This window comes from Sus scrofa, chromosome 3 (assembly GCF_000003025.6).
Source record: "Sus scrofa isolate TJ Tabasco breed Duroc chromosome 3, Sscrofa11.1, whole genome shotgun sequence".
Taxonomy (NCBI): domain Eukaryota; kingdom Metazoa; phylum Chordata; class Mammalia; order Artiodactyla; family Suidae; genus Sus; species Sus scrofa.
This window is the reverse complement of record NC_010445.4, coordinates 54564220-54579585: the sequence shown is the minus strand read 5'-3', so window position 1 is coordinate 54579585 and position 15366 is coordinate 54564220. Positions and strand designations below refer to the sequence as shown.

The following is a 15366-nucleotide window of genomic DNA, read 5'->3' as shown; positions in this document are numbered from 1 at the left end:
CACCCACTGATCGAGGCCAGGGATCGAACCCGCAACCTCATGGGTCCTAGTCAGATTCGTTTCCGCTGCACCATGATGGGAACTCCTGTTTTAGGATTTCTTTATTGCAAATTGTTAGTTATTTTGCTTGGCAGATTGTCAGAACTCATTCTTTCTTTCTCTCTTTCTCCTGCTACTTCCTCTCTTTTCCCATCTCTTTTCTCTCCTGTCTTCATCTTCTTTACTCTTTGATAAGTTACAGATTTAAATTAAAGCCCACCTGGACCTGCAGTCTATGTGAGATGAGGCAGGGTTGCTGGGGTTAGCAAATAAAAATACAGGCTCCCCAGTTACATCTGAATCTCAGGTGAAAATCAATCTTTTTAGCGTCAGTATGTCCCAAATATTGCATGAGATGTACTTATTACACTTGTAAACCCATTCCTTGTTCATCTGAAATTCAAATGTAACTGGGTGTCTTATGTTTTATCTGGCAATTCCAGTTTGGAGGTTAGAAGGGACATGCAACAACAAAGACATCCATTTACAACTCCTGGAAGAAGAGAAATTTCCATTCCTGCACTTCTGAATGCCTTTTGTCTAGGTCTAACATTCTCCATGGTATGACTTTAGTTTATTTTTGCTCGATCAAGTTTGACTAACAGCTCCACAGAGGATGCCACATCCTGGTACTGAAGGAGAGTCCCCAGGGTTTCAGGGCTAGCCCAGCATCACCCCAATCCAGCATCTGCAAAATTGATGTCTAGGGCAACAGGCTAAGATCTTAGTCCAAGCCACAAAAACCATACAAATACTCAAGTATTAATGGATCCCTTTTCTTCAAAATATGAACCTCAAATTTAGTACTTTTATTTACTTATTTTTTGTCTTCTTGCCTTTTCTAGGGCCGCTCCCATGGAGTATGGAAGTTCCCAGGCTAGGGGTCTAAACAGAGCTGTTGCCGCTGGCCTACACCACAGCCACAGCAATGCCTGATCTGAGCCACATGTTCGAACTACACCACAGCTCATGGTAACACTGGATCTTTAACCCACTGAGCGAGGCCAGGGATCAAACACTCAACCTCGTGGTTCCTAGTTGGATTCGTTTCGGCTGCACAACAACGGGAACTCCTAGTACTTTTATTTCTTATTTATTTTTGTCTTTTTAGGGCCACACTTGCAGCATATGGAGGTTCCCAGGCTAGGGATCCAATTGAGCTGCAGCTGCTGGCCTACACCACAGCCACAGCAATGCCTGATTTGAGCCAGTCTGTGACATACACCATAGCTCACAGCAATTAGGGTTAGGGTAAGGGTTAGAATAAAAAATTCTTTTTTTTATTTTTAGGGTCACACTCGTGGCATATGGAGGTTCCCAGGTTAGGCGTTGGAGCGAAGCTATAGCTGCCAGCCTACGCCACAGCTACAGCAAAGCGGGATCCAAGCCGAGTCTGCAATCTACACCACCACGGCAACACCAGATCCTTAAACCACTGAGCGAGGCCAGGGATCAAACCTACAACCTCACGGTTCCTAGTGGGATTCATTTCTGCTGCGTCACGACAGGAACTACTCCAAGGCCGGATTCTTAACTCAATGAGTGAGGCCAGGGATCCAAGTTGCGTCCTCATGGACACTAGTTGGGTTGGTTACCGCTGTGCTACCATGGGAACTCATTAGGATATTTAAAGGCACTGAAGTCTCTGCCATTCTCAGGCCATGTGGCATGATGGTAATGGTATTATTCCAAAAAAAACCCAAAAAACAAACAAACAAAAAACCAATAGAATTCAAACTTAACCTCAAAATGTGATACAATAATCACCTCTGGGACATTTCAAAGGCAAGATACAATAATGATATGCTACAGACATTTAAAGAAATGATAAAAATCTTAATTAAGCTCATCATTAATGCAAGCATATTTTGCAACACTAAAGGATACCCGGGGTACCACATAATTCAGAAATGCTGTTCTCTTGTTCAGAGACACATTTATCATTAGCATTTGGAAGTAACTTGAGGTCTAGGAGCTGAAAGAGAGTCTAGGAAACTGTAGGCAAGCATGGTTAAAAGCCTGGGCACGGGAGGCAAAAAAATGAGTTCAAATCCCAGTTCTGTCACACACTAGCTGTGTGACTCTGGGCAAGTTACTTACCCTCTCAGTGCATCATTTCCCTTATCTGTAAATGGGGATAACCATCCCAGAGAGCTGTGAGAATAATATGAGTGAAATGCTTAGAACAGTGCCTTGCAGGTAGTAAATTAGTAAATGCTCAGTAAATTTGGGGCGGGGTGGGTGGGTGGGGGGTTTGAGAGTCACGTGACCCAGCCCAACCTGTCAACAGGAAAACAAAACTCATAACATTAGAGAATGTCTCTATTTTTACAGTCGGCTCATGAGGAAAAAGATTTTTTTTCCTTGTAGTCAAATGGTAATATCTTTTTTTCAAAATGATAAAAAATGACTTTTATATATTTCTGCATTAAAAAGCCTCTACTTTCAGAGCTGTCCACTTCTCAGGTTGTATGAATGTAGCATCATTCTGTTTCAAGAAGGGAGGCTATATGGTTAACAGTTCGACCCAGCTATTGGTTGTTTTGTTCGTCTCACTCTGCTTATTATTCTCTTTTCTTGCCAAAACTCCAAAGGCAAAATGAATAATACTCTCTCCCCCACGCGTACAAGCCAATTAATCTAACTTAATCCTCTAGCTTTAGTGTCAAACAGACTTTCCAATGAAAGAGTCCCCAGTCCCTGCGTTTCCTGCCATCTGGCTGCTCAGAACTTCATTTGTTTGTATTTTGAAGCAGCAATTGAGCCCAGCAGGGCTAGCTCCTTGTGAAATTGCTGCCCAGGTGTCTGGGTCCGAGGCAGTGGGTCCGAGGGTGTTCTCAAGTCAGACACTTGTGGGGAAATATCTCAGCTGGGCCACACCTGCTCTGTGAGCTCTCTGAGCCTTGGTTTCTTTACCTAGAAAAAGGGACATTCTAATGCTGTTGACTTTTTGGAGTTGCTCTGAGGGTTCAAAGAACTGACTCATCTACAGGGTGATCCTGTATTTGCATTTATACTGGTGGTCCCGGCAGAACCATCATCTCATACAGATAGCCTATTTTTAGAAAATGTTTAGGACACAGTCTGGCATAGTGTTAGTATTCACCATTTGTTCCCTCTTCTTCGTGATATACTGACATTTGCCCTATTCAAAAGAGACGCTTTAAGTCCCACAGAGTCCCCACTGTTAAAGCAGGAATGGCTTTCTTAACACAGATAGGTGAGTGTGTGCAGGTGTGTGAAAGTGTGGCTACCTGCCTGTTGTGGCCACAGTGCCCAGGCTTCTGTATACTTTGGTCCTTTCAGAAGCTAAAAGTGGAGACGGAATTCTCGGTGGTAGAACCTTGAGGGCAGAGGCTTAAATATTTTACATGCTTTGATGGGATCACATGAGTACAGCTTTACCAAAATATGCTCTGCCAACAGCAGGAGGCCTTTTGGGGTGAGCAGGTGGGTGGGGGCTGGGAAGCTGGCCTTTGGCTTCTACCAGGTACTTGGACTGTCCGAGGAATTCCAGACTCCAGTCTCTGCTATTTCCAAGACCTCCATCACTGCGCTTAAAGACTGACTTTACTCATTGCCTGTAGCTGGGCTTCCTCCTGCCTCCTCCCGCAAGCTTCCTCCCAGGCTCGGTCGGTGCAATGCCCTTGACCATGTGGAGGAGGGCAGATAATAAGGGCTTTTAGGGAAATGCCAGCCCTTTGCTCAGAAACAGCATTTCTTAAGGGACACCCCCACCCCCGGACACTGTTCGTGGGAATGTAAATTGGTGCAGCCACCGTGGAGAACAGTATGGAGATTCCTTAAAAAACTAAAAATAGAGCTACCATATGATCTTGCAGTCCCACTTCTGGGCATATATCTGGACAAAACTATAATGCAAAAAGATACATGCACCCCCTATGTTCACAGCAGCACTATTTACAACAACAAAGACATGGAAGCAACCTAAATGTCCACTGACAGACGAATGGATAAAAAAGATGCAGTGTGTGTGTGTGTGTGTGTGTGTGTGTGTGTGTGTGTATGTGTATAATGGAATATGAGTCATAAAGAAGAATGAAATAATGCCTTTTGCAGCAACATGGATGGACCTCTTGATTATCATGCTAAATGAAGTCAGACAGAGAAAGAACAATATCATATGATATCACTTATATATATGGAGTCTAAAATATGACACAAATGAACTCATCTACGATAGAGAAAAAGACTCAAAGACAGAGAAAAGAGATTGTGGTTGCCAAGGAGTGGAGGATAGGGGAGGGATGGATTGGGAATTTGGGATTAGCAGATGAAAACTATTATATATAGGACGGATCAACAATAAGGCCTTACTGTCCAGCACAGGGAACTCTATTCAGTATCCCGTGATAAACCATAATGGAAAAGAAAAAAAGATATACAGATGGCCAACAAGCACATGAAAAAATGCTCAACATCCCTGATTATTAGAGAAATGCAAATCAAAACTACCATGAGATACCACCTCACACCAGTCAGAATGGCCATCATTAATAAGTCCACAAATAACAAATGCTAGAGGGGGTATGAAGAAAAGGGAACGCTCCTGCACTGTTGGTGGGAATGTAAGCTGGTACAATCACTATGGAGAACAGTATGGAGATATCTTAGAAAAGTATACATAGAACTACCATATGACCCATACATCCCACTCTTGGGCATATGTCCAGACAAAACTTTCCTTAAAAAAGATGCATGTACCCGTATGTTCATTGCAGCACTATTCACAATAGCTAAGACATGGAATCAAGCCAAATGTCCATTGACAGATGATTGGATTAGGAAGATGTGGTATATATACACAATGGAATACTACGCAGCCATAAACAAGAATGAAATAGTGCCATTTGCAGCAACATGGATGGAACTAGAGACTCTCACCCTGAGTGAAGTAAGTCAGAAAGAGAAAGGCAAATTCCATATGAGATCACTTATATGTGGAATCTAATATATGGCACAAATGAACCTTTCCACAGAAAAGAAAATCATGGACTTGAAGAATAGACTTGTGGTTGCCAAGGGAGGGGGAGGGAGTGGGATGGACTGGGAGCTTGGGATTAATAGGTACAAACTTTTGCTTTTGGAATGGATTAGCAATGAGATCCTGCTGTCTAGCACTGAGAACTATGTCTAGTCACTTATGATGGAGCATGAGAATGGCAGAAAAAAGAATATATGTGTAATGTACACGTATGTGTAACTAGGTCACCATGCTGTGCAGTAGAAAAAAAATGGTGTTGGGGAAATAACAATAAAAAAATGAAAAGAAAAAGACACTTTGCTAAGTGGAAAACAAATAGGATTGCTTCCTCAATATCTTTTCTACTTCATATGCCCTCTGCACCAGACCAAAAGCAGCACCTCCAAGTGGCTTTGACCCTGCCAGGATCTCAGCTCTGCCACTGCCAAGCGTGAGGTCTCCAAGAGCCCATTTCCTTCTCTGAGACCTCGATTTTCCCCTCTGTACTGTGAGACGCAGTAATGTAACAGTACTCAATGGATAGCTGGGCACTGAAATAAGACAGCGTGCCTGGCACAAAACAGGCACTGAATATGCACAGGAAGTGTACCATTACGGTAGCAGGATGCCTGAGAAGGGACCAGCATTAGAGGCAGGCGGGGGCAAGGAGAACCTGTGATCTGAGGAAAGGGGATAAATCTGTCTGTAAATATACAAGCTCTGCATTTTGCAGCTTTCCAATCGAATTAAAATCCATGGAGAAGAAAGAACAAATCCAGCTAATGGCATATCTGAAAGAAAGACCAAATGCACAGCAAACGTGCTCCAACCATCCTGTGTTATTCTGTGTTCATTCATTTACTCACACTAATAATCTTTTACCGAATAAATACTACGTTCTAAATGCTGGGCGAGGCTGCCACACAAGAGCATGCAGACGCTTTAGGAAAGAAACCATTTGGAGGAAGCATCGTCAGTCTGTTCACGTCAGGCAATATTTATTGATTAGGCACAGTGATCAATACATATGGTAATATTTATTGATTTACCAGAGTCTCCCTTGGCCAGAGGGACTCCTTAGAAAAATACTGCCATCTGCTACAGTCACACTGAATACTGAGTAGCTCCAGTTTATTAATTAACGTCTCTTTGGACCGAAAGAGCTCATTGCAAAGGTGCCAGACTCACTTCCAGAGACTGTTCGCTGTCATCATGAAATGAAGGAAGCATTTCCTTATGGGGTCTACTTACGGATGGGTGAAAAAAGTACCCTTCTTCTTATCTGACATATGCCCAAATACCCACTTCTGGAGCCTGTGAATGGGTCCTGAAATTTTCCAAGCTGTCATTCCTTAGAGTTGAGGCTTTCCTTGGCCCTAACAGAAATCCTTTGGGTTCTCTGAGGGGAGTCCTGGAGGGCGCCCGAGCAACTAGCCTGTTTGGGGGATGAGGACCAGAGAGAAGGCCCGTGGCAGATCTGAGAGGGAACAGACTCACTGATGGACCAGTTTCTTTTGGTCTTTCAGCCCTGGTTTCCTCATCTGTAATCTGGGGAGGACTTCCTTTCAAGCTTACTGGGAAAGCAGAAGAAGTCTTATGTAAGGTGACCTAGCGGGGGCTGGGAACACAGCAGGGCTCCACACATATTATTTTCTTTTCCTTCCTCGCTCCCTCAGCACAAATGCTCCTGTCAGCTGGTCAGTAACCCAGACCGTATTTTGTGAACACGGGCTGATAAAAATGAATTTGAGTGGTTTGACTCACATTTAAAAACTATCAACGAAGACTAGAAAACATCAGAGGAATGATGGGGGATCTTCTGTGACACGTTTGTTTGAAACATATTCTCATAGAGTATGATGGGCAGCTGCCTTGGTAGGTGATGTGCAGAAATTTGAGATGGGTGTTTTCTCTGAAGCCGAAAGCAGGGATGAGAAGGAATATGTGTCTACTCATGTCCATAAGCAGCATTATTCACAACAGCTGAAAGGCTGAAGCAAATCAAGTGTCCGTGGAGGGATGAATGGTGATAAAGAAAATGTCTATATACTCAATGGACTATCATTCAATCTTAAAGAGAAAGAAAATTCCTTTTTAAAAAGGAAGGAAATTCTGACATTGGTTACAGCATAGGTGAACCTTGAGAACCTTATGCTAAGTGAAATAAGCCAGTCACAAAAGGATAAATACTGGATGGTTCCTCTTATATGAGGTACCTAGATGAGTCAAAATCATACAAATACAGAGCAGAGCAGTGGTTGAGAAAGGCTGGGATGGAGCAGGAAATGAGGAGTTCCTGGCTGTGGTGATTTATTAATTTGGCATATTAATGGACACAGAGTTTCAGTTCGGGAAGATAAAGCGTTCTGGGAATAGACAGAGGTGATGCTAGGTGATACTACAGTGTGAATATTCCTCATGCCTCTGAACTTCACCTTAAAGATGGTTAGGATGGTCAATTTCATGCTATGTGTATTTTAGCACAATTAAAATAAAAAACCTTAAACTATCTACAAAACAGAAACAGACTCCTGGACAGAAAGAACAGATTGTGGTTGCCAAGGGGGAAGAGGGAGGGAGTGGGATGGATGAGGAGTTTGGGGTTGGTCGATGCCAACTATTACACTTAGAATAGATTTGCAATGAGGTCCTACTATACGGCATGGGGAACTCTATCCAATCTCTTGGAATAGAACATGATGGAAGACAGTATGAGAACAAGAAAGTATACATGTATAACTGGGTCACTATGCTGTACGGCAGAAATTGATGCAACACTATAAATCAATCAGACTCTAATAAGAATAAAATAAAAATAATAAAAAACCTTTAAATTATCGAAACAAAAGCTTGGAAAATCCTAACCTAGATGATGCCCCCAGGAGAAGTATGTTTGGATAGGAAATATGTTTGGATAGAAGTATATTTGGTTCCCTAGACTCAAGCTTTCTCTTTTCTTCACGTGTAGAGAAAAGAGAAAACTTGAGTCTAGGGAACCAAACAGGAGATAGGAACAGGCTTCCTAATTTTGCGGAAGAATTCTCTTTTATGACCTCTGGGACCATGGGCCTTCTAGTCTGCTGCAAGATCATGGACAATAGGCTTAGTGGGCTTGTTCTGTGATGGCATAATTTCCAATCTAGATTCTGAGATTCATCAAGTGTTTTAATCTGAGGGTGTAATCAACAGTAACATCTAGTTTCCCTCTCATGTAAAAATGACAGCCCCCCTCACCCCTCTCCTCCTTCAGCAGTGGTGCCCAGCCCCAACTGGACCAGATGGTTTGTGAAGGTTAAGGACTTCTCTCCTTGTCCACTGGACAAGCCACACCCCTTGAGAACCTTCAGTCTAATTCCATTCACATTAACAGTGGGGTCCAAGGACCTCTAAAGACCCTTTCTAGGTTCTTTTCTATTCTTGGTGTCTAAGAGTTGGAGAAACAGGATCTGGCCACTTTTCTCTAGGCCAAGGCTGTAGACTAGATTTTTCATTTTCCTAGCAGACAGGATCCTGGCAAATGACTTAAACAGATACGGAAAGAAAGTCTCTGGGGAAGGTAGCTCATGGGCTAAAAGAACAGTCACAGTTCATCATTTAGACACGGATTGCTATGGCCAAAATAAATATCAGGAAGGTTTCAAATTTCTCTGGAAAAAAAAAAACATCTTTCAGTAACCGTTCTCAAATGAACTTTGATCTCTCAAATTCCAAAACTTATTATATGGTCAGGTTGTATAATATTATTAAAAGCACAGGCATACATGACAGATTTCTTTATAGGTTTAGCACATGATTATTCCTCTGTATATTTTTCCTTCATATTTAACATTTTCTAAGATACTTCTACAATGAGCATAAGATATTCTTTTTTTTTTTTTTTTTGTCTTTTTGTCTTATTAGGGCTGCACCTGCAGCATGTGAAGGTTCCCAAGCTAGGGGTCGAATCGGAGCTGTAGCAACTGGCCTACACCACAGCCACAGCAACACCAGATCAGAGCCACGTTCTGTGACCTACACCACAGCTCAAGGCAATGCCGGATCCTTTACCCACTGAGCAAGGCCAGGGATCGAACCCACAACCTCATGGTTCCTAGTCGGATTTGTTTCCGCTGCACCACAATGGGAACTTCTTTTTTTTTTTTGGTCAATATATTCTTAATAAATACTGTTATGGACTGAATGTTTGCGTTGCTCCTTTCCACACTTACATGTTGAAATTCCAGCCACCAATGTGATAGTATGAAGAGGTTAGCCTTTGGGAGGTAATTGGATCATGAGGGTAGAACCATCACAAATAGAATTAAGGCCCTTGTAAGAACAGACACCAGGGAGCTTGCTTCTCTCTCTGCTCTTTGCCATGTGAGGAAACGAGAGAAAATGCCCATCTGTAAACCAGGGAGTGGACTACCACTAGATACTGCATCTGCTGGGATCCTGATCACAGACTTCCTAGTTTCTAAAACAGTGAGAAATAAATTTCTGCTGTTTAACAGCTACCTAGTCTATGGTGGTTTGTTATAGCAGCCTGAATGAATGGAGACACTTTTCACTGATACAGACACACTTCACCTGTTATCTTTATAAATGACTCATAGGTGCCCACCAGACACCTGGGAAGGAGCTTTGGGCATCCCTTAGACCTACTTCCAAGATATTAATGATATCCAAATCTTCCAAGATATTAAATACTAGGAGCCAGTGGTGGAGGTGAATTCTCCAGCCACCTTGGGGCCATGCATACTTCACTGGGGAGAGGCAAAGCCAGGCACCGCGGGCCTGTGGTCCTATTGTCTGAAGGCTGGGGGAAGAGCTCATTCTGGCTGACATCTCTGGAGGAGATCCACCACCCAGCTTCTTCACAGCCCCCGCTTCATTAGAAGACCTTTGTAAACTTAACCCTAAGTGTATCCCTTTTATTTTTTTTTTTAAAGGAGAGATTAAGATTCTCATTAAGCTCTGATCTGTACCAGCTGCAGAGACAGGGTTGTTGTCTATCTTTTATAAGTTATGAATCTGATTAAATAGCAAGAATAAGTATTTACTGAGTGCCTATTAGGTAATGAGCCCTTCCCACATATTACTTCCTGCTATTAACTACCCACTATGAACTTTGGAGACAGAAGATTTCATGGGTTGCTCTAATTCATTTTGAGCTCATAATGGTTTCCAAGTCTTTCACTGCACAATGTGCACACCTGGTAGACCACTTCCTTTTGCGTCTGCTTCATTTTGTTATATTTTCTTTTCCTTCTGGGAGTTTAACTGTGTTGATTCCAATTTCCTTCATTTATGAAGGTCATTTGAATCTTCATTTGTTCTTTTTTTAAATTTTTTTTTTTTTTTTTTTGTCTTTTGTCTTTTGTTGTTGTTGTTGTTGCTATTTCTTGGGCTGCTCCCGCGGCATATGGAGGTTCCCAGGCTAGGGGTCGAATCGGAGCTGTGGCCACCGGCCTACGCCAGAGCCACAGCAACGCGGGATCCGAGCCGCGTCTGCAACCTACACCACAGCTCATGGCAACGCCGGATCGTTAACCCACTGAGCAAGGGCAGGGACCGAACCCGCAACCACATGGTTCCTAGTTGGATTCGTTAACCACTGCGCCACGACGGGAACTCCTTAAAAAAATTTTTAATTGACGTATAGTTGATTCACAAAGTTGTGTCAGCTCTGCTGTACAACAATCACTCAGTTACATACACGCACACATTCTGTTTCATATTTTTTTCCATTATAGTTTATCACAGGATATTGAATATAGTTTCCTACGCTATACAGCAGGACCTTGTTGTTTATCCATTCAATATTTAAGAGTCTCCATCTTCTAATCCCAAACTCACAATTCATCCCTACCCACTACCTTTCCTTGGCAACCACATAGTCTGTTCTCTATGACTGTGAGTCTGTTTCTGTTTCATAGGTATGTTCGTTTGTATTATATTTTAGATCAAACCTTCACTCACTCTTTATAGTTACTTTGTTCGAATGTGTATAGTTCCTCCCCCTAGGATTTTTCTACAAGCCTGTGCTTTTGACCTCTGACCTGAGTGTGGAAGTGTCAGTGTGGGCAGTTCTGAATTAAGCCAGCATGGTGACCCTACCAAATAGTGGCCTTTGCTGTACCCTGGAAATTCCCATTTGCTCATTATTTCTAGCACCTTTCTAGTAAAGATGGCTATCTATCAGGATCTCAGTCAACTCTTCCTCTGCAGGCTATTTTCTGTAAATGTGCCCATCTTGGCCCTTTGATCAATATTATATTGCATTTGTATATCAATACAAGAAGAACTGACATATTAACATTACGAGCCTTTGCATTTATGAACATCTCTCCATTTACTGAAGTCTTAAATTTCTCTCTGCAAGGTTTAACAACTTTCAGTGTACACGTCTTATATGTCTTTTGCTAAATTTATTAAATATCACTGTAAATGGGACTGCTTTTTAAATTTCATCTTGCGATTCTCTACTGCTCTGAGAAACACAATTGATTTTTGCGTATTGACCCTGCTAAATTAATTTATTGGTTATAGTAGTTGTTTATTGTTTCTTATGATTTGATCCATAAATAATTACTCATAAAGATTTTTCAAAATGATTTTTCAATCTTTATGCCTATTATTTCCTTTTCTTGCCTTATTGCAAATCTGACTAGTACAATGCTGAACAGAGGTGACAAATGCAGACATTACTATTGTTTTTAGTTTTAGGAGAAAAGTGGTGTTTCACCATTAAATATGATCTTAGCAGGTAGGTCTGGGGATAGATACCCTTTGTCATATTAAATAAGTTCCCTTCTTATCCTATTTTGCTGAGAGCTTTAAAAATCATGGAAGGGTGTTGAATTATGTCAGATGCTTTTTCTTCATCTATTAAGAGGATCATATGGTTTTTCTTCTTCATTCTCTTAATATGGTGGATTATAATAAGTATTTCTACTAATATTAAACCAACTATTCATTCCTGTGATAAACCCTCAGTCATAATGAATTATATCCTTTTTATGAATCATTGAATTATATATGCTAATGTTTTATTTAGGATTGTTTAATGTTTATGAGAATTATAATTTTCTTTTCTTACACAGTTTATGTCAGATTTTGGTATCAAGGTTATACTGGCCTTATACAATTATAATTTTCTTTTCTTACACAGTTTATGTCAGATTTTGGTATCAAGGTTATATTGGCCTTATACAATTCATTGTATAAGAGGAATTCTTCCTCTTCTATTTTCTCAAGGGATTTGAGTAAGACTAGTAGTTCATTTGTTGGTGTTTCATTGGCATAAACTTTTTTTTTTTTTTTTTTTGTCTTTTTGCCATTTCTTGGGCTGCTCCCATGGCATATGGAGGTTCTCAGGCTAGGGGTCGAAGCCACCGACCTGTAGCCACTAGCCTGCGCCAGAGCCACAGCAACACGGGATCCGAGCCACATCTGCAACCTATACCACAGCTCACAGCAATGCCGGATCCTTAACCGGCTGAGCGGGGCAGGAATTGAACCCGAAACCTCATGCTTCTTAGTCGGATTCGTTAACCACTGCGCCACGATGGGAACTCCGACATTTCTTAAGTTTTGATAAAACTTAACAGTGAAACTACTGGCTCTGGGGGAATTTTCTTTGTGGAAAAGTTTAGGTTACCAATTCAATTTCTTTAACAGCAATAGTGTCATTCAGATATCCTATTTATTCTTGTGGCAGTTATGGTAAATTACGTATGGTATTTTTCAAGGAAACTTTTATCTAAGTGGTGGAATTAATTAGCAGAAAGTAGTTCATAACCCAGTTATTACTGTTTAAGTTCTGTAGTGAGGTCCCCTCTTTCTGTGCTAATGTTTATAATTTGTATTTTTCCTTCTTTCTTTCTTGATTAGTCTTATCAGTATTTGATAATTTTACTAAAATTTTTAAAGACCCAAATTTTGGCTTCACTGATTTTCTCTGTTTTATTATTTATTTATTTTTTGAGCTGCATGTATGGCATATGGAAGTCCGCAGGCTAGGGACTGAGTTGGAGCTGCAGCTGCTGGCCTATGCCACAGCCATAGCAACACAGAATCCAGCAGCATCTGCAACCTACACCACAGCTCACAGCAACGCTGGATCCTTAACCCATTGAGCGAGGCCAGGGATCAGACCCGCATCCTTATGGATACTCATCAGGTTCATTAGTGCTGAGCCACAATGGGAACTCCATGAGTCCTTTTACTTTTCATAAATTGTACATGCATTTTCATTCAGTTAAAGTTATTTTCTAATTTTCCTTGTGATTTATTCTCTAACTCAAAAACTATTTAGAAATGCTATTTAACTTTCAAATATTAGGGGTTTTCTAGCTATTTCATTGCTATTGACTTATAAGGCAACAATGCTATGATCATAGAACATATTCTGTAAGATTTTAATCTACGGAATTTATTTACACTTTTTTATTATACACAAACATGGTCTATCTTGGTGAATGCTTCATGTGTACTTGATAAGACTGTGTAATCTGCACTTGTTTGGTGTAGGGTTTTGTAAAGTGGTTGGATAATCAAATATTCTATATATGTCTGATTATTCTGTTTAATTTTCAACTGATTACTGAAGAAGGGATGTCAAAAATCTCTATTATTGTCATTTGGTTAGTTTTTATTTCATATATTTTGATGATCCGTTAATAAATATGTACATATTTATGATTGCTATGTTTTCCTTATTAACTGATCTTTTCAGCAAGATGAAATGTTCTTTCACCTCTTCTAATACTCTTTGTCAAGAAATCTATTTGGTAGTATTAATAGTATCATACCAGCATTTATATGCTTACTGTTTACACAGTCTTTCTTTTCTTCTTCTGGCTTAACTTTCTGTGGTTTCATATTTAAACTGTATTTTTTTAATAGACAGGAGGCAATCTTTTAAGTCTAATTTATTTTGGTATTTTAATTCCTCCAAGGACATTTATGCTTTTTTGGTACTTTTTCTGGTGGTTCTTCTAGGTATTATTCTATGCATCCTTAACATGACCAGTCTACTTGGATTTAATATTACATCATGTCACATAAAATGTCAGAACCTTGTAAGCCATGTAATTCCATCTGCCCTCTCCTATACTTTGTGCTACTTTTGCACAAAGATATTTTAATCTACGTATGTCACAAATCTCCTAACAGTATATTGTTTTTTATATTAAAGAATCACTTATATGTACACATTTATTTATCATTTCCTTCTTGTAGGTCTGAACTTCCACCTAATATTATTATCCTTCAGCCTGACAAATTTCATTATCATTTATTATAGTTCAGGCTTACTGGAAATACATTCTCTCAGCTTTTGTAAAACCAAATGTCTTTGTTTCACCTTATTTCAAAGGATATTTTTGCTAGATTTAGAATTCTAGCTTGACAGTTCTTTATCTTTTTCTTTTTTTTTTTTTTTTTTTTGTATTTTTTTTTCTTGGGCCGCTCCTGCGGTATATGGAGGTTCCCTGGCTAGGGGTCGAGTCGGAGCTGTAGCTGCCAGCCTACACCAGAGCCACAGCAATGCAGGATCCCAGCCGCATCTGTGACCTACACCACAGCTTATGGCAATGCCGGATCGTTAACCCACTGAGCATGGGCAGGGATCGAACCCTCATGGTTCCTAGTCGGATTCATTAACCACTGCGCCACGACGGGAACTCCTCTTTTTTCTTTTGTAGTCTTTCCGCACTTTAAAGATGTCTTTGCATTGTAGTCTAGCCTCCATAGTTTGTGATGGAAATCCTTTGGTTAACTGTATCACTGTTCCCTTGTCATAATATGTCATTTTTCTCTGGCAGTGTTCAAGATTTTTTTTCTTTCTCTTTAATTTAGGTTTTAGCAAATTTACTGTAATGTTTCAAGGTGTGGTTTTATTTTTATTTATTCTGTTTAGGATGTGTTAAGTTTCTTATATTTGTAAGTTAATGTTTTCAGCCAGTTTGGGAAACTTCCAGCTATTATTTCTTCAGAGATTTTTTTTCTGATCTGTTTTTCCTGTCTTCTCCTTCTGGGATGCCACATACATGTATATTAGACTACTTGGTATTGTCCTATAATTCTCTGAGACTCTGTTCATTGTTTTAATCTCCATTCTCACTGTTCTTCATACTGGATAATACTTACTGAACTAAGTTTACTTACCCTTTATTTAGTCTTTTCTACTCCTCACTTAGGGCTATCCAGTGAAATTTTCATTTCAAATATTTTCTTTTCAGTTCTAGAATTTTCACTTGGTACTTCTTAATCACTTTCATTTCCCTGCTGAGATTCCTCTTCTTTCAATTATCAAGGCCATGTTTTCTTTTACATCCTTGAAGTTAATTTAATACCTG

General features: G+C 40.3%; 1 protein-coding gene across 15 annotated transcripts in view; it reads right to left on the bottom strand.

The window, feature by feature from the left end:
• AFF3 (AF4/FMR2 family member 3) overlaps positions 1–15366 on the bottom strand; it is a 594726-nt gene that overhangs the window by 150616 nt on the left and 428744 nt on the right. For 10 of the 15 annotated variants that reach the window (XM_021088183.1, XM_021088185.1, XM_021088184.1 and 7 more), the window contains one exon: positions 2140–2193. The exons of the other annotated variants lie outside the window; for them this stretch is intronic. In XM_021088183.1, the coding sequence (XP_020943842.1) occupies positions 2140–2193 (54 nt within the window). The remainder of the gene's footprint in view (positions 1–2139; positions 2194–15366) is intronic. 15 annotated transcript variants of the gene reach the window in all.